This window comes from Amblyraja radiata, chromosome 2 (assembly GCF_010909765.2).
Source record: "Amblyraja radiata isolate CabotCenter1 chromosome 2, sAmbRad1.1.pri, whole genome shotgun sequence".
Classification (NCBI taxonomy): domain Eukaryota; kingdom Metazoa; phylum Chordata; class Chondrichthyes; order Rajiformes; family Rajidae; genus Amblyraja; species Amblyraja radiata.
This window is the reverse complement of record NC_045957.1, coordinates 85785630-85807983: the sequence shown is the minus strand read 5'-3', so window position 1 is coordinate 85807983 and position 22354 is coordinate 85785630. Positions and strand designations below refer to the sequence as shown.

At 39.3% G+C, this 22354-nt stretch overlaps 1 protein-coding gene across 1 annotated transcript in view; it reads right to left on the bottom strand.

The window, feature by feature from the left end:
• abca13 (ATP binding cassette subfamily A member 13) overlaps positions 1–22354 on the bottom strand; it is a 235128-nt gene that overhangs the window by 151858 nt on the left and 60916 nt on the right. Inside the window, exons 15-17 of the mRNA XM_033049779.1 lie at positions 21051–21178; positions 8064–8160; positions 1607–6223 (exon numbers count right to left, since the gene is read on the bottom strand). Of these exons, the coding sequence (XP_032905670.1) occupies positions 1607–6223; positions 8064–8160; positions 21051–21178 (4842 nt within the window). The remainder of the gene's footprint in view (positions 1–1606; positions 6224–8063; positions 8161–21050; positions 21179–22354) is intronic.

Below are 22354 nucleotides of genomic sequence, written 5' to 3'. Positions count from 1 at the left end.
CTGGGAGGTTCTCCGATCTCCACAGAGAAACTCTGAAGCTCTGTCAGAGTTCCCATCAGGTTCTTGGTCACCTCCCTGACCAAGGCCCTTCTCCACCGATTGCTCAGTTTGGTCGGGCGGCCAGCTCTATGAAGAGTCCTGGTGGTTCCAAAGTTCTTCCATTTAGGAGTGACAGAGGCCATTGTGCTCTTCAGGACCTGCAATGCTGCAGAAATTGTTTTATACCCTTCCCCAGATCTGTGTCTCGACACAATCCTGTGTCGGAGGTCTACGGACAATTCCTTTGTCTTCATGGCTTGGTTTTTGCAACTGTGGGACCTTATATAGACAGGTGTGTCAAATCAATTTAATTTATCACTGGTGGACTCCAATCAAGTTGTAGAAACTTCTCAAGGATAATCAATGGAAACAGGATGAACCTATGCTCAATCTTAAGTATCATAACAAAGGGTCTGAATACTTATGTGAATGTGATATTTCAGTTATTTATTTTTAATTACTTTGCAAAAATTTCTAAACACCTGTTTTCGCTTCTTCATTCTGGGATATTGTGTTTATTCTTTGTTATGGATACCAGATACCATCGACGGCACCACTGTCTCCCCATCTCCCCAGGCCCGCAACCTTGGCGTGATCTTTGATTCCACCCTCTCCCTTGAGCCTCACATCCGCCACGTCATTAAAACCTCCTTCTTTCATCTCCGCAACATCGCCAAACTCAGACCCTCTCTCACACCTCCCGCTGCTGAAAAACTCATCCATGCCTTCATCTCCTCCCGACTGGACTATTGCAACTCACTTCTCCTTGGCATCAGCTCCACCTACATCAACCGACTCCAACTGGTCCAGAACGCAGCCGCCCGACTCATCACCCACACCAAATCCTGGCATCACATCACTCCAGTCCTCAAACAACTTCACTGGCTTCCCATCTCCCACCAGATCACCTACAAAATCCTGGTCCTCACCTACAAAGCCCTCCACCATCTGGCCCCCCCATATCTCACTGACCTCCTCTACCCCTACCAACCCTCAAGGTCCCTCAGATCCACATCAGCCGGTCTCCTCTCCATCCACAAATCCAACCTCCGCAGTTTTGGGGACAGAGCCTTCTCCAGGGCAGCTCCCAGGCTCTGGAACTCCCTCCCCCAACTGATCCGCAATTCCGTGTCCCTCACCATCTTCCAGTCCCGCCTCAAGACTCATCTCTTCACCTCTGCCTATCCTTAGCCCCACGTCCCCCTCCCTTTTCATCTGTGCATTAATTGCCTCATATTGTGTTTTGAATTGAATTCTGTCTTTACTTTGTGTACTAATCATGTCTCTACTATTTATTTCATTACCCTTACATGTTTTTCCTCTACCTGCTAAATTTTTGTAAGGTGTCCTTGAGACTCTTGAAAGGCGCCCATAAATAAAATGTATTATTATTATTATTATTATTATATAAATATATGTTTTCAGTATATGGAAGCCAGCATTATAACTACAGTTGGTGCTAATTCCAATTCTCTCCTTCATTCACCAATGTAAATCTAATCAATGGCATATCACCACAATTATTCTGTATTAAAAATGGACAATAAATAAATATAATTCCACTCACCTTGTGAAAATGTTTTCCTGACTGAGATCCTCAGTAAAGTTAAAGAACAGTTTGATGACTCCGAAGGCCTCTCCTAGTGCGTCCTTCATAGGATCATACCCGTGCACTCCATCAAGAAAGTCTTTGAGCAATTCCATCAATTTCAATGTCTTTTGTCTGAATTCAGAGTCTTTGCCTTTTCCATTAAAGTCAATTTCTAGAATCTGCAGCAAAACATTACTGGTGACATCTGTGTAATTCATAGGTATTTTTTGGTTCATTGGCAGCAATTGATTTAGGATTGCAGCTACCTTGTATACCATTACTTGCTGAAATTCAGTTGGAAGATCTGAATCCAAGTAAATTTCCTCCAAAAAATCACTTAAATTTTGCAAATCATTGACGCTTTGGTTAATGTTCTCATTGGAAAGTACAGTGATGATATAAGGAAGAAAATTTGGATAGACATTAAAACCAGATGCATCAGGGCCCATTAGCAGCTGTGAAATATTGCACATCAGGCTCAAAGTTCTTATAAACAGCTCAATATCTCCTTGAGGGGCGTTTTGTCCTTTTAGAAAATATTTAATGATGTTAATTAATTTGAGATGGTTTTTACCAGTATTGTTGGACATCAGTTGCATTCCTTCCAGAATCTCCTCCACATCATTCAGTGTTGCATTAAGTTGCACCACATCGAGGTCAATGAAATCCCCTGTTGTCATATTTCTCAGGAAGTTAATTATGTTGTCTGCAGCTGGCAATAGGTCTCTCATTTCAGGATTCATCATATTGTCAATTAATATTTTGTTAATATCTGTTGACAGGGTCTCCAAAAAATCAATCAAATTAATATTTGCATTAAGGCAATCTAGTATGTCATTCAGCACTGATGTCAAGTCATCGTTTTTGTAATCTGATATTGAAATTAATGACTGTACAGAATAAATCAGCGTTGAGGTACTTTCTTTGAAATTCAAGGGTAGTTCTTGTCCTGCCTTTTTAAAATAATTGATCATAATATTAACAGTGCTCTGTACGGATTTTGATTTGTTGCCAGTCATTGAATGCACTGTGTCCCTTACATCAGATAGAATATAAATCATTTGTTCAGCAGAAGTCATATTCGTCAAAGTCGTATTACCAATCAAGGTCAGCAGTTTATCAGCCTGCCTTAATTTTATAATTGAGCAATTTGAGTTGTTGGAAACTCCGAAATAAGAAAAATTATTCCAAATTCCTTGCAGTTTTATTAGAACTGGACACTTTAAGCCATAAATCTTAGATATGTTGACCAGAATTGTGTTCCACTCTTCATACTGCTGAAGAACACAACCTACTTGCTGAAGGACATCTGCAGAAACGGTGCTTCCAAGACATTCTACCTTTGCCGATCCTTGGGCAGTTCTACCAATGAGCTGTTTAATATCATCTGCCAAATTCAAAGCTGTACTGAGATTTTGCATTGCCTTTAAGTTACAACCATTAAAAATGTGATCACTATCATTAAGGGATGCACCCTCTGACAGCAAGTTACAGACAGCCACAGGCAAACATTGTGCTGCCAATGATGAATTAGTCGAAACAGAAATTTCCTGTATCAATCTGATCACTTTCTCGTTAAGTTCAGCCTGGTTTCCTTGGCTAGGGTTTAGGCCATCAGGTTGATGGGCCAAAGCAAACAAGTGAAGAGCTTGCAATGTTTGACTCACATTCTTGGTAGTAAGATTTTGCACAAGTGTAATTCCATCAGAAATAATGGCTATAGTTTGTGGAAAATTCTCATTTCCAGTCTCTAGTAAAATTAATCTGATGGCACGTACAGTATTTGTCATGTTTTGAACTTCTGGCATATATTTCAAAATTCTTGCCCGTCTTGTCAATATAGCATCTATATCCTCAGTTCCGTTTATGCCTTTAATGATCCGTGTAAGGTCAGCATTCATTTGCTTGAGTTGCTCTTTCATGGAATATATATCTTTGATCGACTGTAAGGTTGTTGTAAGATTGTAAATTACATCAGTTATATTTTCTGGCAAGGTAATCTGGTCGTCAGGAGCATTTGAGAAACGTTGCAATAACCTACTCAATAATAAAGGAATCATGTTTCGTCTGTCTTTGAAAAAAAATGTTTGAGGATCCGTAAAGATTGGTGAATACCATTCATGGAGGGTAACATTCTTGCTGACAAATTTACTAAGTCGGCCAAACATCACTTCTGCTGTTGCACTACTATTTCCTCGGCTTTGAATCTGTTTCATCAACTCTTCAATTAAGTCATATGACATGTTTTTATTATTAAACATATTATATGCTAATTCAATGGACATCCTGAGAACCTGAAAGCTTTCATTTTTGCGTGGATTAGAACTAGGACACATCATTTCCAGTAAAGCAATGATATCATAGTAATAAGTGCAAGATGCATTTTGACTATTGAGCCGCTCCGTTAAATTCTGCACTTGGAAAATTACTTCCTTTATCCGCCTCATTTTGTTATCCATTTCCAATATGTTTAATCTGTAGATTGGAACTTTAGATATATTTGCCAGAAATGAAAGTGAGAGATCAGAAAGATTGGTATTCGTCATCACATTCAGCCACTGCAACATTTTTCCCCTTTCATTTCCCCCTGTATTTGAGTTGTTAGAGAGCATTAACTGCTTCATTAACACCACTGAGGCTTTGTATGGAAACTGGTCACTGCTGTTCTCATATTTTGTCATTAAGCTGAAGAACTCTTTCAAATTTTGAACATAGTAGTCCATGTTAACAATGCTGTTAGAAAATGTAAGAATATTCCTGAAGACCATTTCAATACCTGACAAATCAGTGGTGGAATCTAAGTTTCCAAAAGCATAAAGGACTGAATAGAACATTTCCTGCTGAGGGCCTTCCAAATGCCACATTGGTCCAAGGGTTTCTATGAATTTGGAAATACTGTTCCAATAATTAATATTTTGACCTTGAAACAAACTGAACATGTCCTCCATAACTTCTGAAAGATGTTGGAGCTGGTTGCTGTCAACTGGAAATGGAAATGCTGAATTCACGATCTGCTGTAAGATAATTACATTATTCATTTTCACTTGGTACAAGTTCTGAAGGTTAAAGCCAGCTGTGGAAGTGATGTTCTGCAGAAAGAAGTTCAGTGCAACGATGTTGTTTTTTACAACATAATTAGTACATTCTGATGTTTGATTCAGATTTTCTGAAATCTCCACTAGGCCCGTACGAAGGTGATTAACTGCAGTAAAATCCATATGCATTTGTACTGCTACCTCTTCTATGATATCTGTCCAAAACAGAAACAAATCTGCCATACATGATAAAGTGGATAAAGCTGTTTCTCTATTTGTATGCGTTAAGCTGATGATCATGTTTTCCACAAAGGAATTATATAAATTTTCACTTGTTTGTGAATTAGAGCCATTGTCCAAAGACCGTATTTTTCTTGCAGGATTATACATGGAACAATATTGTGTCAACCAAAGATCAGATATTGGGACAGATGAAGACTGCAGTGCTTGTAACAGTAAGCAAGTAATGTTGTTTGTATTATTACGGAAAGCTTCTGTGAGATTTGCAATTGTTTCTTTTATCTGTTGTTGGGCTGGTCCTGTAATTGTGGCGTTTCCTTCTATTTCCGATTGAGCAAAGAGATACAGTTTCAATACATTTTCAGCAAGATTGTCCTTTGACATGTTGTGAAAAACAGCAATAATTTTTGCAACTGTTTCAAGCGCCTCACCAATGTCATCAGCGCTAAACTGCTCAAGAAAAATGAAAACATCTTCAGAATTAGTCCCGAATGCAGTTACCAATGATGAGAGATCAGTTGCATTTGACATTGTTAAAACTGCTTGAATCATATTATAAAATGTCTCCAGAAGTTGTGTTTTATTTTCTCTATCCATTGCTTCCAAAACCCTGAATAACTGCAGCTCCATAGCTTGCAGATGAGTTAGATTTTGAGTAGAAGACCCATTTACTGCAACATTTTTTGATGTGCTGATGGCATCCACTACAGAAGAAAGTTGTTCTTGAGGGAGCAAACCAAGATTGTTCAAATATTGTAAAAACATTTTAGCAACTTCGACATAATCTGGGTTGGCTTCGGTTGATCCAATCCATAATGAAGAAGTAAAATTCCAGAAGAAATTTAAACCTTTTGTTGAAAGGTCTGTGGAATTGTAGAGTATCTTCTGCAAATTGGACCACATAGCATTAAATCTGTTGATCTGATCTTGGAAGGGGTTGGAAATTGTTGCATCTTCTATTCCCTTTTCTAGTGCACTGAGCACAATGTTGGATAATTCAACAAATTCTGATGGCAGTCCTTTTGACAATTGATTCATTAAAACCTTTATTTTGGAGACATTAAAGTTGCCATTATTTACTTGTATAAATTCAAGCAAAGCATCCATGATTGAAGATGTATCAGCTTCTGTTTTGAAATAGTTGCTCATCCACAGTTGTGTATTCTCCAAAATAATCTTTGCAACTGACTGTAATCCTTGGATTTTTCCAAGCATAGTGTTGTTCTCATTAAAGATTTGACTGATGATCTGTATATCATCTGCACTTAGTTTTATTATGCTTTGGCGATTTAAAAACTTCAGCATTGCATTCAGAAACCTAAACAAAAACAAATGAAGATCTGATGAGAAAGGACAACCACTTAAAGAGAAGTGAACATCTTCCAATAATTAATTATTCCATTCCATACGAGTTCATGCCAAATTGCTAATTTAATAATTGAACCTTTAACTAATTAATTTGTACATCTGAAATTGATCCGATCAGTTCCTGAAAACAACTACTGGACACCCCTACCAACCACAGTAATAAACATGGCTGTTAAGTCTTTTCTTAGTAACACGTTTAGTTAACATTGCCCAAACCACCGCTTTGAACAGTTATCTAATTAACCTGCCTTCAGCCATTCAAATAACTCCAATTTAAAGCTACCAACTAAGCTGCAGCTGAACAGGTAATACTGAGCTTGAACATTATGCTTCAGACCATTATACTCCTGGACTATCCAGTGGCAATTTCATTAGCATGGCTTTCTGATCAATAGATTATAGTCAATGACAAAACAACAATATTTTCAATTGGCCATGAAAATCTTTTCCATTATAATGTAACTGTATGGCAAATCAAACTCCTCGTATGTTGCAAAACATTCTTGGCTAATAAAGTATGATTATGATTATTATGATTGTGCAGAACTGGGGCCCAGGAACCATTCTCAATAACTGAAATCCATGTAAATCCATCAATTTTCTTAGTTAACACATCAACAAAACTCAGATTTGTGAAACATGACCTTTTCCGCACAAAACTATGCTGATTCATTCATGCATTTCCAAGTGAACATAAATCTTGTCCTTCAAAACCTCTCAAACAACTGACACTGGTACAGGACTCACTGGCCTGTAGTTTCCAGGCTTGTCTTTACTACCCTTTTGAAGCTTCTGGTAGCTTCTGGTAGCTCGCCTTTGGCTAATGAAGATGCAAAAATCTCCATCAGCAATCCCCTCCATTTTATTTTTGCCCATAGCATCCTGGGATAGTTACCATTGGGCCCTGTGGAGTTATCTACCCTAATATACTCCAACACTTCCTCCATCCCCGCACCCCCCCCCCCACCCCATGCTCCAAAAGATTAGCAGACCATTCTCATAATACTCCTTCCCCCTTGTGAATACCGATGACAATTATTCCCTTGGTTACACGCAACTTTGATCCCTGGGAGGACCAGTTATTTCCTTAGCTACCCTTTTGTTTCTAATACAACTATAAAATAATTTTCTCCTGAATTAATTTTCCAAATTCATGGCCCCTCTCTGTTTCTCTCGATGTTTTCTATTCTTCTACCAAAGTGACATTCCTCACATTATACCCAAACTGCCAATTTTTGCATGTTTGTTTTGCTGGGCTACATCCATCTGAAAATTCCTTTCAGAACCTACCTGCCTCCTCTTGTTGTATCAGTCAGAATTATGTACAACACATCATCTCTTCATCTAAGTTCTTAATAGAACATGCAAAAAGCTAATTGCCCAGGACTAATCCCTATGATAACCTACTTGTTGTGGCTTGACAACCTACAAGTGACTATTTATTTCAACTTTCTTCTTGTCAGTTAACCAATCCTCTATCCATGATAATATAATGCCATCACTTTCACAAGCCTTGGTTATATTCTCAAAAAATTCCACAATAATCGAACACAATTTCCTTTTACAAAATAATGTTGATTCTGCCTCATCATATTATTGTGTTCCACTTCAACCACTTTATTAATAATGGATTTTCTTAATAAATGCTAGATAACTAGTGTACAGTACCTTGTTACACTCTTTACTTGAAGGCAGTGTTACATTGGCAACATCTTAATCCATTGTACTCTGACCCTATTTCTTCAATTTCAGAACTTATATATAGTATCAGTCACCTTGCCATAACTTACCACTTCTGCCATGTGCCATAATCATTTTGAGCATTCTGTACAAATATCAGAGTCTCGTTTAACAGATTTCTCCAGTTGATTTTCCCTTCATCACATCCTAGAAAATTATTAATATGAAAGAAAATAATGTTTTTGAATATTGGTATTAAGGTACAAGTAGCCAAAGAATGCAGGTGAAGAAGAAGTCACAAATCCTCAACAAATCCCTGTGATTTTTAAGAACTTACTGGATATTTATACTCACTGCCTCCATAAGGTAGCACAGAAAATTAGGCCATAACCCACAAACATTTAATGAGATAATTGTTGATCCAGCTACTCCCAACCTCTCCAGCCTAATAAGGGTCAATTTACTAGGCTAGAAAGATTGAGAGATTTGGTTTTCTCTCTCCTTTTCTATTTCTACCTACCGATTGCTCGCTCCCAATTCCACTCTATACCCTCCCTTACTCCATCTGCACAGAATCTCCATTCCCATCTGGTTCTACACATCACTAGCTGGTCTCCACCTCATCCTTCCTCTCAGCTCTTTATATTGGCTATTTCATCTACACTGTCAGTCCTGGTGCAGTCTCAACCCAAAATTTGAGTTCATCCAACAGTTTTTCCTTAGCTCCGGACTTCAGCAACTGTATTCTTTTGTGTCTCCAAACGTCAATTAAACTGTTGGTTCTCACTCAAGTAGGTGATAAATTATTTTCCTAAATTATTTTAATAGATTTCCCTCATTTTAACTTTTTATTTTTTTAACAAAATTCAATACACCTTTGCCTGCCTTTGTCTTTCAGAACATAATTACGGGTGAAGCAAATTTTATGAATGCATTTTATCCACTTTATCCACTTTAATGCAAAACAAGTGTATTACAGATAACGTTGGTGAGTTAGTGAAGATGAAAATAATGCCATAGCAGGGTCCCTTCAATGCATATATGGTGTAGTAGCCATTTAGCTTAACTCAGTATGTTATAAACTATAACCAGTTATAACCAGTTACCTTTAAATTTTACTAGACCAAGTGCAGACCCGTTGGGTCTGTTTTCCCAACGGCGTTTGCGGGGGGGGGGGGGGGGCTGCGGCATCACACTCACATTAACCACCCCCCAAATACACAGATGGGGGAGGGGGGGTGAGAAGAGGGGAGGGAGGGGAGAGGAGGAGGAGGAAACGGGACAGATTTGGGAGGGAAAGGAGAGCAGGGTAGGGGGTGAGAGAGGGGGATGGGGGAGAGATGTGGGGGAGGGGAGGGAGGGAGGGGGAAAGGGGTGGGGGAGAGAAGTGGAAGAGTGGGGAGGGAGGGGTAGGGGGAGTGGTGGAAGAGGGACAGAGGGATAGGGGGAAGGGGGCGGGGGGGAGAGGGAAGGGGGTGGGGTAGAGAGTGAATGGGGGTGGGGAGAGAGGGATGGGTGTGTGAGGGAGAGGGGTGAGGAGAGGGAAACATAGAAACATAAGATTCTATAAGATCCCCCCTCAATCTTCTAAATTCTAGCGAGTACAAACCGAGTCTATCCAGTCTTTCTTCATATGAAAGTCCTGACATCCCGGGAATCAGTCTGGTTAACCTTCTCTGTACACCCACTATGGCAAGAATGTGTTTGGGCATTGGGCATTGTGACATCACACGATGGAACGTTCACCAGGGGCTGGGGCTGGTGCAAAGGCATATGTAAATGGATCCATTTCGATTGGACATCTGCGAGCGTTGGGCATTGTGACATCACACGATGGAATGAATCAAAAGGCAGAAAGGCAGCCGGACGGACGGACGGCGGAAGCCACAGACTTTTATATAATAATAGATATAGATATCGAAGTCACGTGAGTGACTTCGTGAAGAGCCCGCCAGCCCGCATGCGAGTCAATACGTCCAATGCATGGCGCTAGTTGGAGCAGTTCGAAACTGCTCTGGCAGGTAAGTCAATTTTATTTCCAGCGGGTCTCTCCGATAGCGGGCCCGGAGTAGCAATGGAGGCGCCCGGGGGTTTGGGCCACCGTGGAAGCTCCGTGAGGAGCTAGAGAAAACATTTTGCAGCTGCCGTTCGAGCTCCGCACGGGAGCAGGCGGCCGAAATTGGAGACCGCCGTGGGGCTCCATAGGAGCTGGGATTGCGGCTGCTGCCATTCGAGCTCTGCACGGGAGCAGGCGGCCGAAATTGCAGGCCACTGTGGGGCTCCATAGGAGCTGGGATAACGGCTGCCGGCATCAGAGCTCCGAACGGGAGCATACTAGGGGGCGCCGTCCTGTATGGTATGGCTGCCCAGCCTGCAGCTGTCCGTTTTTTCTCTCTTTTTTTTATTTTTAGTTAGTTGAGTTTTTTGTTCTGGAGTTCTAGCCTTTTTTATGTGGGGGGAGGGGGTGGGGGAAGGGGGAACTGCTTTTCTAGGGTCCCTAACTGGTCGGAGAGGCAGCTTTTCTTCGGGCTGCACCATCGACCCGTCCTCGCGGCCTACCAGCAGGCCTGGAGTGGCGTTTCCTGTCGGGGACCGCCCAGAACCTCGGCTTCGGCAGTGGCACAGCGCTGGAGCGCTATCGCGGAGCGGGCGATGCCCTACCCGGGTCGCCGCGCTGGAACTCCAATGAGCTGAGACCGCCTATAAAAACATTGCGGAGCTGCGGGTCTGAGGAGCGGCCAGCTGCGGGTGGCGGCGCTGACTTTTCATCGGGAGCCTGGGATCTCTCAGCGAGATCACCAGTTGTGGAGCTCCATCCGGCGCGGCCTTGATGGCTTCGGAAGCCGCGGCCTCCAGTACGGAAGCGGCCGTTCCAGGTGTCCCATGCCGCTGTGAGGATTCTCCCGACGCCGGAGCACCATCACCCGGTGAGAACGGCCTGGAACCTCGGGCCTCCAAGGAGGCAACTGTGGAGGCCTCAATAGGCCCGACTATGGGTGAACTGGGGATGGGGACTGGACATTGTGCCTTCCCTCACAATGGGAACCATTGTGGGGGGATGTTTTTATGTTTAAATTTCTTTATTACTGTTATGTCTGTATTCTTTCTTTATGTGCTGCATAGCAAGAAGCATTTCACTGCACCTAGGTGTATGTGACCAATAAAATAACCTTTGAACCTTTGAGGCAGTCAGATTTGGAGGCAGCTTTGGGGCTCCGTAAGGAGCTAGGATTTCATAAATTTGCGCAGGTGGTTTAGCAGCCGGTGAGTTAAAAATAGCCGCGGCCAAGAGCTACCGCACAGGTAGGCTCAGCCGCCATAGCGCCGAGAAATTTAAACAAGTTGCTGCTAGCTGAGGGGCTCAGCTATGCTGCAGCAGCATGTAGTGTATTCTTTATTTTTGGGTGGGTATAAATAGAGTTGGCATTAATAGCGGTTGCCACTCGTTCACGTTTGTGACTATCGTAGTCAATAGCATTCAAAGGTATTTACACAAATTTTTACAGCCATTCAATGTCATCGCAATATCTGAAACATGGATTAATCAGGAAAAAGGAATTGATTTTGAGATGGACGGATATGATTTCAATTACATTAATAGAAAAAATAAGGGGGGAGGAGGGGTAGCACTATATGTGGATACAACTCTGAATTATAATGTAGTAGATAATATGACAACTGTGGTTGACAATCTGCATGAATGTATAACTATAGAAATAAGTAATGGTGGAAATAAAAATGTAATCATTAGTTGTATATATAGGGCACCGGGGTCAAGTATTGAAAACTTCAGGGGCTGGATGGAGAGTATGTTTTCAACAACAAGTAGTAAATCAGTGTTTTTATGTGGAGATTTCAATATTGACCTACTAAATCCTAATAAACACAACCTTACAGAAGATTTTATCAATACAATGTACAGTATGAGTCTATTTCCTAAAATCACTAGACCGAGTAGAATTACTTCCCATTGCGCTACACTCATTGACAATATATTCAACAATGATGTGGAAAATAAATTAGTAAGTGGATTATTAATTAATGATATAAGTAACCATCTGCCAGTTTTTATAGTTTATGATAATATCCACAGGAACAACAAACCAAACAAATTAATAGAATATAGACGAGTGAGATCGGAGGAAGCTATCAATGCACTAAAAAAGGATCTATTGGTACAAAACTGGGATATAATATACCAAAAAAGAGACATTGATAGTGCTTATGAAACATTTATTGCTATGTTTGTCATTATATGATAAAAATTGTCCAATTAAAGAATATAATAGAAAATCAAAATATACTAAATGTCCATGGATTACAAAGGGATTACAAAATGCTTGTAAAAAAAAAAATGCCCTATACAGAGATTTTATAAGAGAGAGAACTAAAGATACAGAAAATAAATATAAAAAGTATAAAAATAAATTAACTTACATCATAAGAAAAAGCAAGAAAGATTATTATAAGAAGAAATTAGATGATAATAAAGACAATATAAAAAGAATATGGAGCATACTTAATAGCATTATCAGAAATGGTCCGGGGAGAACAAATTACCCGAAGTATTTTATTGATAAGGATAAGGAAAATTATAATATGGAAGATATAGCTAATAGCTTTAATAATTTTTTTGTAAATATTGGACCAGACCTGGCTAAACAAATCCCTGATCCAGGGACATCTGGAGAAACTCCTGAGAATTTAGTGGAGAGAAATCCCTGCTCTATGTTTCTTACGGCAGTAGATGAAAAAGAACTGTTGGATATTGTCAAAACATGTAAAAATAAAAAGTCTACCGATTTCAACGACATTGACATGTCGCTAGTTAAGATGGTCATTGAGGGGATCTCCAAACCTTTAACATTCATCTGTAATTTATCCTTCCAAACCGGTACTTTTCCAATTCAAATGAAAATAGCAAAAATAATACCAATATACAAAACTGGGAACAAGCATCATTTTACAAACTATAGACCCGTTTCCTTACTCCCACAATTTTCCAAAATACTAGAAAAAATGTTTAATAATAGATTAGATAAATTTGTAGAAAAGAATAAATTAATCACAGAAAGTCAATATGGATTCAGAACAAATAGATCAACATCACTTGCAATACTAGAATTAACTGAAGACATCACAAACGCCATTGATAATAAATTATATGCAGCTGGGATATTCATTGACATAAAAAAAGCATTTGATACAATTAATCATGAGATTTTATTAAAAAAATTGGAGAGGTATGGAATTAGAGGAATAGTACTGGACTGGATTAAAAGCTACTTAAGTAACAGGCAACAGTTTGTAAATCTGGGTAGTCATAATTCTACATGTTTGGACATTGTGTGTGGTGTACCACAGGGGTCAGTGCTGGGCCCAAAATTATTTATCATGTACATAAACGATATTTGTAATGTGTCCAATGTCTTGAGGCTGGTTTTGTTTGCAGATGATACAAATATTTTTTGTTCTGGGGAAAATTTAAAACAGCTATTGGATAAAATAATAAAAGAAATGGGTAAATTGAAAATATGGTTTGATAGGAATAAAATTTCATTAAATCTGAGTAAAACTAAAATAATGTTATTTGGTAATTGTAGAATAAATACACTAGTAAGTATAAAGATAAATGGGGTGGAAGTTGAAAGAGTGCATGAAAATAAATTGGTTAGCAGATAAAGCAAACCAATTCCAAAAGACGTGGTCTACGTTTATGGACCTATTACAAGCATGAGGTGCAATAGTAATTTTTTAAAAATAAATAAATAAATAAATGGTATCAGGACCTGGCATTGGGAGATAAAACAACAAAAACAGACTTGGTTGGTAGTCTTTCTGCGGAGTTTAATGTTATAATAGAGCGATTGTCCTTACTTTCTTTTTCTTTCTTTTCTAGGGTCTACTTTCTTACTTTACTTCCTTCTCTAACTTCTTTTCTAAGGGGCTTTCTTTTCCCAACACTCTTCTGCACTTCACAACTCTTGCGCACCTTCTTTACTTTCCTTACTTCTATCTTTTTCTTAAAGCTTTAAAAAAAAAAAAAATGAAGCGGTACAAAAAATGTATTAAGATATATGTGTTGTGTGTTATTGTAATTTACCGTACTTCTAATAAAAATAAAAAAAAAAAATAAAAAAAAAAAATAAAAAAGAAAATAAATTTCTTGGGGTTATAATTGACGATAAAATAAGCTGGAAATCACATATTAAACATGTAAAATTAAAAGTGTCAAAAAGTATCTCTGTATTATACAAAGCCAAGCAAGCTCTGGATTACAAATCACTCCGTATTCTTTATTGTTCATTAATTTTACCCTACTTAAATTATTGTGCAGAAGTCTGGGGTAATAACTATAAAAATTCGATACACTCATTAACCATGATGCAAAAAAGAACAATTCGTATTATCCATAATGCTAAGTATCTGGGTCATACGAATCCATTATTTTTAGTCAAAATTATTAAAATTAGAAGATTTGGTTACATTCAAAACAGCTCAGATAATGTTTAGGGCCAAAAATAAAAATTTACCTGGAAACATTCAAAAATTATTTAATGAGCGTGTGGGGGGTTACAATTTAAGAGGAATATTTAACTTTAAGAAACAAAGAGTCCGTACGACTAGAAAAACCTTTTGTATTTCGGTTTGTGGAGTAGGAGTGTGGAATAAATTGAACGGGGAATTAAAGAAATGCACAAACATGAATCATTTTAAAATTATATATAAAAAAATAATTTTCAAGGGGTACAGGGATGGAGGGGATGGTTGACAAGTGGGGGTTGATGTATATTTATTGCTTTACTATTGTTGAACTTCAGATATGAAGTTTGTATGTGCATAATAGTTGTATGTATATATATGTCTGTAGGTATTATGGGAAATTGCCTAGGGTAGTATTATTATTATTAATTAATTAATTTTTAAATATGGTAGAAGTGTTGGGGAAAAGGGGTGAGATTTAATAAGTTATTCTTCTTCTCACTCCTTTTCGAGCTTGTACAGACACAGAGTTGGACATTGGAACTTTGATTTTGTTCTTTTCATTGCTTTGTAAATATTGATTGTAAAGTCCAATTGTTTGATAATTTCGATTTTGTTACTATTAATGTCTTTAATGTCTTACTTGTTCGGAATAAATAAATAAATAAATAGATAAATAAATAAATAAGGGTCATGTTTAATTATTTGGCAATATAACAATACATCTTATCATGCCAATAAAGTATATTAAAAATGATAATTACAAAGGACATTTATTATCACATACACCAATGGTGTAGTGAAATTGGACTTGCCATTGCAGTCCAGAGCTCCTGGCTTAGGAAGCCTTTTTTGAGCTGTGCCTATCAGACACCTGTGGGAGCTAAACCTGGTGGCGTCATGGTAATTTCTGCTCACTAGAGGGGACTGTTGGAGATTCTTTTACAAGAGACTAATTATCTGCATATTGATAGAGCAGTCGAATCTCTGATTTAATGGGGATGTGCTTCTTTTAATCATATGAACGTAATTGTCTATGACACACCTGGCAGGGTTGCAGTATTTCTCCCACTGTCTAGCGGACTATCGGGAAGAGGTGACTCCGATTATAATGCCGGCTCATCCGAGTCATATGGGGGCCAGAGGCGCTCCAGTCCTTCCTTGTAATACTCCGTTGGGGCTCCAGAAGGGAGCAAGGATGCAGAGTCACTAGCAGGTGCAACCTGTCTGGTAAGTATAATGATGATACCAACAGATCACCGATCTGCACAGCTAGTCCCGGTTCGGCTGCTGAAGGGAGCAGCCTGACAACCCCGAGTTGGGGCAAAGTCAAAGCCAAGTCTGTAGGACAAGTCTTGGGACATCTATGGCAGATGTGATTGGGCGTTTGTCTCAATTAGAACATCTGATGAATCAGATGGTGGCACAAGAAATGCTCCGTGTTACTAAGGCATGTCAGGCAGCAGCTCCTGGTTCAGGGTTGCAATATTCCTCCCACTCGGATGAACAGAGTGATGGGGATGGTGCCAAAGTATATGCACACATGCCTGAGGCAGCTCCAGGTTCAGGGTTGCATAAGTCCTCCCACTCGGATGAATGAAGTGATGGCGATGGTGCCAAATATTATGCTCCATATTACGGAAGCATGCACAGGCAGTTCAAGTCATATGCCTGTAGCTACCCCTGGTTTCAGGGTTGGAATATTCCTCCCACCCGAAAGACTATCAGAGATGGTGTCACAGAATATGCTCTGTGTTATGGAAGCGTGCACAGGCAGTCCGAGGCATATGCATGTGGCAACGCCTGGTTCGGGGTGCAATATTTCTCCAACTCTAAGAGAGTGTCAGAGATCAGTATGGAACTGACTCCGAACATGACCCCGAACATGACTATTTGCCTGAATCCCATGCTTTAATGCATGATGTGCGATGAATCGCATAAGGAAGAGCTGCCTGCTCTTGCCTCTAAATTTGCTGTTCCCTTGGGGACGGACAAGCCATTACAAGAGGAGTTGGCCAGCAGCATCAGCTATCTAACAGACATGACAAGCATGACAGACAGGGTCTGCAAATGGAACCTCGCTGAAGTTCCAACGAGCAAATCGGCCCGGGGTCAGATACGCTGGTAAGTAAGGTCTCGTTATTAACCTCCGTAAACTCCAAAATGGAGCAGTCTGTCGGTGCAGGTTTGGGTTTACTGGCAGCATGGGCTGCCTAGTGGTTTTCACTGTCTCTGGGATAGATCAGGTTGATGTAGAGACATTGGCAGGGCACCTTGCATAGTAACCTCTGTAAGTTCCAAGTAGGAACAGTTTGGTTACCCTGGTTCAGGGTAGACCATCATGGAACTGGCTGGTCATAGGGGTCATAGTGACCAGGGAAGCACTGCCTCATCATCTGTGATTGAGGTTATCAGACTGATCAGTAGCATGAAGTAGTTGAAGTCTTCCTCAACATATGGTTATTTCTCCTCAGTTAGTAGAGTTCCTGGTTCATTGGAATCATCATTGCCATCCCATCTGGGAAAGTGAGTTACCAGCAGGAGGCTGGTCTGGCATATAATATAATTTTTATCTGACCTGCAGGTTCATGTTGTGAATCAACAATGTATTTATAATTCAGATCAAGAACCAATTGCTTTGATGGCTGATATCAGAACGATGTTTCATCGTCAAAGTATCAGAAAAACTTTTCAGTCTGAAGAAGGGTTTCGGCCCGAAATGTCGCCTATTTCCTTCGCTCCATAGATGCTGCTGCACCCGCTGAGTTTCCCCAGCAATTTTGTGTACCTATCAGAAAAACACATTGACTACTTGCGATTCTTATGGTGGCCTGAAGGGGATGCACAACAAGATCTTGTTGAATACCAGATGAAGGTACATCTCTTTGGAGCAGTGTCATCACCAAGTTGTGCAAACTTTGCCTTAAAGAAGACCGCAGAGTACAATAAAGCTCACCTTCCAGAAGGAGTGATAACTACTGTGAAGAATAATTTCTATGTGGATGATTGCTTAAAATCCATGTCAACTAAACAGGAACCAATTCAAATGGTAAAATATCTGACTTCCCTCTGCAATAAGGGAGGATTCACGCTTTCCAAGTGGATAAGCAACAGTCATGTTGTATTGGAAAGCATTCCACCAGTTGACAGAGCCAAAGAGACCAGGTAGTTGGATTTGGACAAAGACAATTTGCCAATGGAAAGAGCATTGGGACTGCATTGGTGCGTGGAAACAGATGTGTTCAAGTACACAATCTCGATTCAAGAGCGACCATGTACTAGAAGGGGTATCCTATCCGTGATTGGTTCCGTTTACGACCCTTTGGGATTTCTTGCACCATTTACACTGCCAGCCAAGTTAATTTTGCAGGATCTTTGTCAGGGAAAAATTTGGATCGAATGGGAGTATAACACAAACTTCATCTCACCGATTGACAGAATGGTTGCAGATCTCAACAAGATCTCAGAATTCAAAGTGGACAGGTGCATGAAGCCTACAAGGTTTGGTAAGATCAGAGGCGCATCCTTTCTCAGATGCCAGTGAAAGTGGCAACAGTACTGTTTCATATCTAAGACTGGAAAATGATAACGAAGAAGCACATATTGTATTCTTAATGGGAAAGGCCAGAGTGGCACCATTGAAACAAATGACAATTCCCAGAATGGAACTTACTGCCACTGTCTTAGCTGTTAAAATTGAAATATTGCTGCAAAAAGAACTACAGCTACAACTAGAAGAATCTATCTTTTGGACCGACAGTACTACGGTGCTTAAATACTTCAACAATGAGAACAAAAGTTTTTTGACATTTGTTGCAAACAGAATCTCTTTTGTATTGGGAGCTACTAATGTTTCACAATGGAAATACGTTAACACAAAAGAAAATCCTGCGGCTGAAGCTTCTAGAGGACTGATAGCAGCAGACTGCTTCTTAAGCTATAAGAGATGGATCAATGGACCAGAGTTTCTCTGTAAGCCAGACAGAGAATGGCCAAAATTTGAGCTGGGATTTGAAATCTCTGCTAATGACCCAGAAATCAAACAAAACCTCACAGTGAACGTTATTGCTAAAAATCCTATTATTCTCTCGAAGGATTTTCACACTTCAACATTGTTACAACATATCCATGAGATGATTGGACAGTGAGGAGAAAGTTTCATGCTGTCAAAACGTTTGGCTTTTGTGTTTTGGACTATATACTGGGTATCATGCCTGTTGTTAAGGGTTTGGTGTGCATGGTAATAATAATAAATTTTATTTTCGGGCACCTTTCAAAGTCTCAAGGACACCTTACAGAAATTAACAGAAGAGAAAAAACATATAGTCGGAGAAAAATAAATAATAAGGACATCACCAGTACACAAATTAAAGACAGAAATCGCTCCAAAGACAAAAAATCAAAAAACACAATGTGAAGATACGGTACATGGTACAATGGTACAACTTCAGACTAAGAACAATGTTTTAATAAAAACGATAACCAAGTTATGCTTTCTTCTAGAAGGCGAAGGTGACGATGGAAGAATCGCTAAAGAAGTCTGAATGCGGATATATAATGCATGCTATTTTTTGTTTTTGATATATGTTAAGTCTTTATAGCTACATTTTTGATGTCTATTAGTAATTGCCTCGTTATATACTCAGAACAATTAGGGGCTGGTACGTAGTAGCCATTTAGCTTAACTCAGTATGTTATAAATTACAACCAGTTACCTTTAAATTTTATCTGCCTGTAATTATTTGGGTGGGATTTATTACGTAGTTGGAGTCGTGTTTGCGGTTGGGATTTTCACGCAGACACGCGAGTAGTTTTTGTTTAGTTCTAAAGAAGCATGGGGGAGGTCACAGCTTTCAACCATGCACGAGTTTGACTACAAGTAAGATTAAAATATACTTAAACAAGAAGTTTAAGTACATTTTGGTCCCTTAATTTGGTCCCCTGTTTTGGTCCCCTAATTTGAGGAAGGACATTCTTGCTATTGAGGGAGTGCAGCGTAGGTTTACAAGGTTAATTCCCGGGATGGCGGGACTGTCACATGCTGAGAGAATGGAGCAGCTGGGCTTGTACACTCTGGAGTTTAGAAGGATGAGAGGGAATCTCATTGAAACATATAAGATTGTTAAGGGCTTGGACACGCTAGAGGCAGGAAACATCTTCTCGATGTTAGGGGAGTCCAGAACCAGGGGACACAGTTTAAGAATAAGGAGTAAGCCATTTAGAATGGAGACGAGGAAAGGCTTTTTCTCACAGAGAGTGGTGAGTCTGTGGAATTCACTGCCTCAGAGGGCGGTGGAGGCAGGTTCTCTGGATGTTTTCAAGAGAGAGCTAGATAGAGCTCTTAGAAATAACAGAGTCAGGGGGATATAGGGAGAAGGCAGGAACGGGGTACTGATTGGGGATGATCAGCCATGATCACATTGAATGGCGGTGCTGACTTGAAGGGCCAAATGGACTACTCCTACACCTATTTTCTATTGTCTATTCTATTGTCTATTAAGTTTGGACGAATATCTCACTGTTTTTTATTACGACAATAAAGAAACTATTAATCAAGAGACTGTGTTTTGAAAATGTATCTCTCGACGGCATTGAATGTCTCATGGAGAGCTTGTGGATGCGTAACAAAACTATTTCCTTACCCCTGTCTTCAGTCATAGTGACTAGAGGAAAAAATTCCTTGAACGATATAATAATCTGCCAATACATATGGTACCTGTCTTTTTGCATCAGAGAGTCACAAAACAACAATCTTGCTTTCAACGTTAGCAAGAAGCTGATTGATGGATTCAGGAAGGAAAGCCAGGGATGCACGAACATTTTTCCATCAATGGGGCAATGGTGGATGTCAACTTGAAACATCAAGCTCTTGAACACTACAGAAAACAACCCTACCTCAGCAATTATGATCTTCTATGGACTGTGTCTTTGGTGGCACTGCAGACCATAGTTTTGCACTATTATATTTGCCTTGAATTAATTTATTGTATTATTGATTATTATATATGTATTTGAATGTTATCCTGTTAATGGGCCTGTAAATCAAAAGCAAGTAAGAATTTCAATGTTCCGTTGCAGGAACCTATAACAATTAAACACTTGAATCTTAACTCATGGACCAAAGATCCTGTTTTCGGTCCTGTACTTTTCTAAGAAATGTATTTCTCACCAACTCCTTTCCAGCCATTTGTGTAAATGAATTACTTCAATCACATTAATTTCCTTGCAGCATAATTTTCTCATTCCTTAACTACCTGAAAAATTTAATCTCCATTTTGTTCCTAATGAATAATACATTATGCATTAACACTTTTTCCAAATAAGGTAGTTATTCCTAATTGCTGAAGTATATGCTATTTTTTATTACATATTTTATATATAACGTTTCTTACTTTAACTTAGACTGGAATTGAATAGGTGTCCAACTGCTGTTAAATAAAATCTTTTCCTAAAAGAGGCACACTTTTTTTCCAGAAGGATGATAATCATTTTAGTTTAATGCATCTTTTTCTCACATCCTCTATTCAAACTTCCCCTTTTTATCTCTGAAATTTAGTAAATCGAGTAAACTATAAGTGCCTCTCACATTCTTAATCTGCTCTCTCATTACTTACCATTTCCTTCAAGTGGTTGGTTTGAGCTTTCTATCACCCAGCACATTGCTCTAACGCACTTTTCTATGCCTGGCCAGCAATCACTGCTCTCCATTGCAGATCCATGTGCAGCAAACATATCAAAGACCCTGGAAGAAAATGAATCATTATTAAAGGTCAAGAAAATAAAATCTAAACTTACTGCTATTTTTTAGTAACTCCAAGTAAAAATGGCGAAGTCAGCCATGGTTGACTCTGATAATTAGTGCTCACTTTTAGGGTCAGCTAAAGACAAACCCATATTCAACTTTGTCATGTGGACAAATCTTGTTTAATCCCCAATGACACAGGTGAACCCTTAAAACACACACCCGCACACACATGCATGCATACACACACACACATACAGATCTAACAGCCTATTTGATCTGACTATCCCACTGACAGGAAAAGGTGAGATTACATTAACTGCATGAAATGAAAGAAAATACAATTGTGTTGATAGTAAAACCATTGTTTTTTTCTCATTGTTTCATATAACTGTAATATTTAAATTCAGAAAATCTCAGCAGTTAGAAGTACTGACTCCACAGCTATTAAATTACTTTTTCCTCCATGCAGGCCTTTACAAGCCACACACCTTCTACAAATAGAACTGTTGCCATCCAACATTTTTTGATGCTGCACGTGGGTGGCCAACTGGAAGCATATTCAAGAGACTCAATGAACATGTTTTTCCCCTCATCCTGACTTCCCTTTTGGGGATTTTTCTTTTGCGATTTGATCGCTCATATTTTAAAGGGATTTGAGAAACTTGCCACATTCTCAGCTTTCCCTCTTAAATTACTCAGTCAATTATTATCCTAGGAAAAGGTTAACTTTAAGTTTTGCTGACTTGTCTAATCTTAACTAATATACATGAGTAAAACTACATTAAAATGCAATGCTAATGTAAAGAAATTATTTGATGATGTGATGAATGAAGAATTCTACTCCTCTCAATCCATTGGCATGTACAACCTGGAATCAAATATGGAAGACTGCCACATATAATGTAATTGAAGGTGATAGAAACTCACAGAAATGTACTTTGAAGAATCAATACCATCAGGGAAAGGATACAAGAAGGGAGAATCATTGGTGGAGAAAGCCCAGAGTAGGAGAATCAAGGACCAGAGGACATGGGTTCAAGGTGAAGGGGAAAAGATGTAATGGGAATCTGAGAGGTATCTTTTTCACACAAAGGGTGGTAGATGTCTGGAACAAGCTGCCAGAGGAGGTAGTTGAGGCTGGAACTATCCCAAAGTTTAGGAAACAGTTAGACA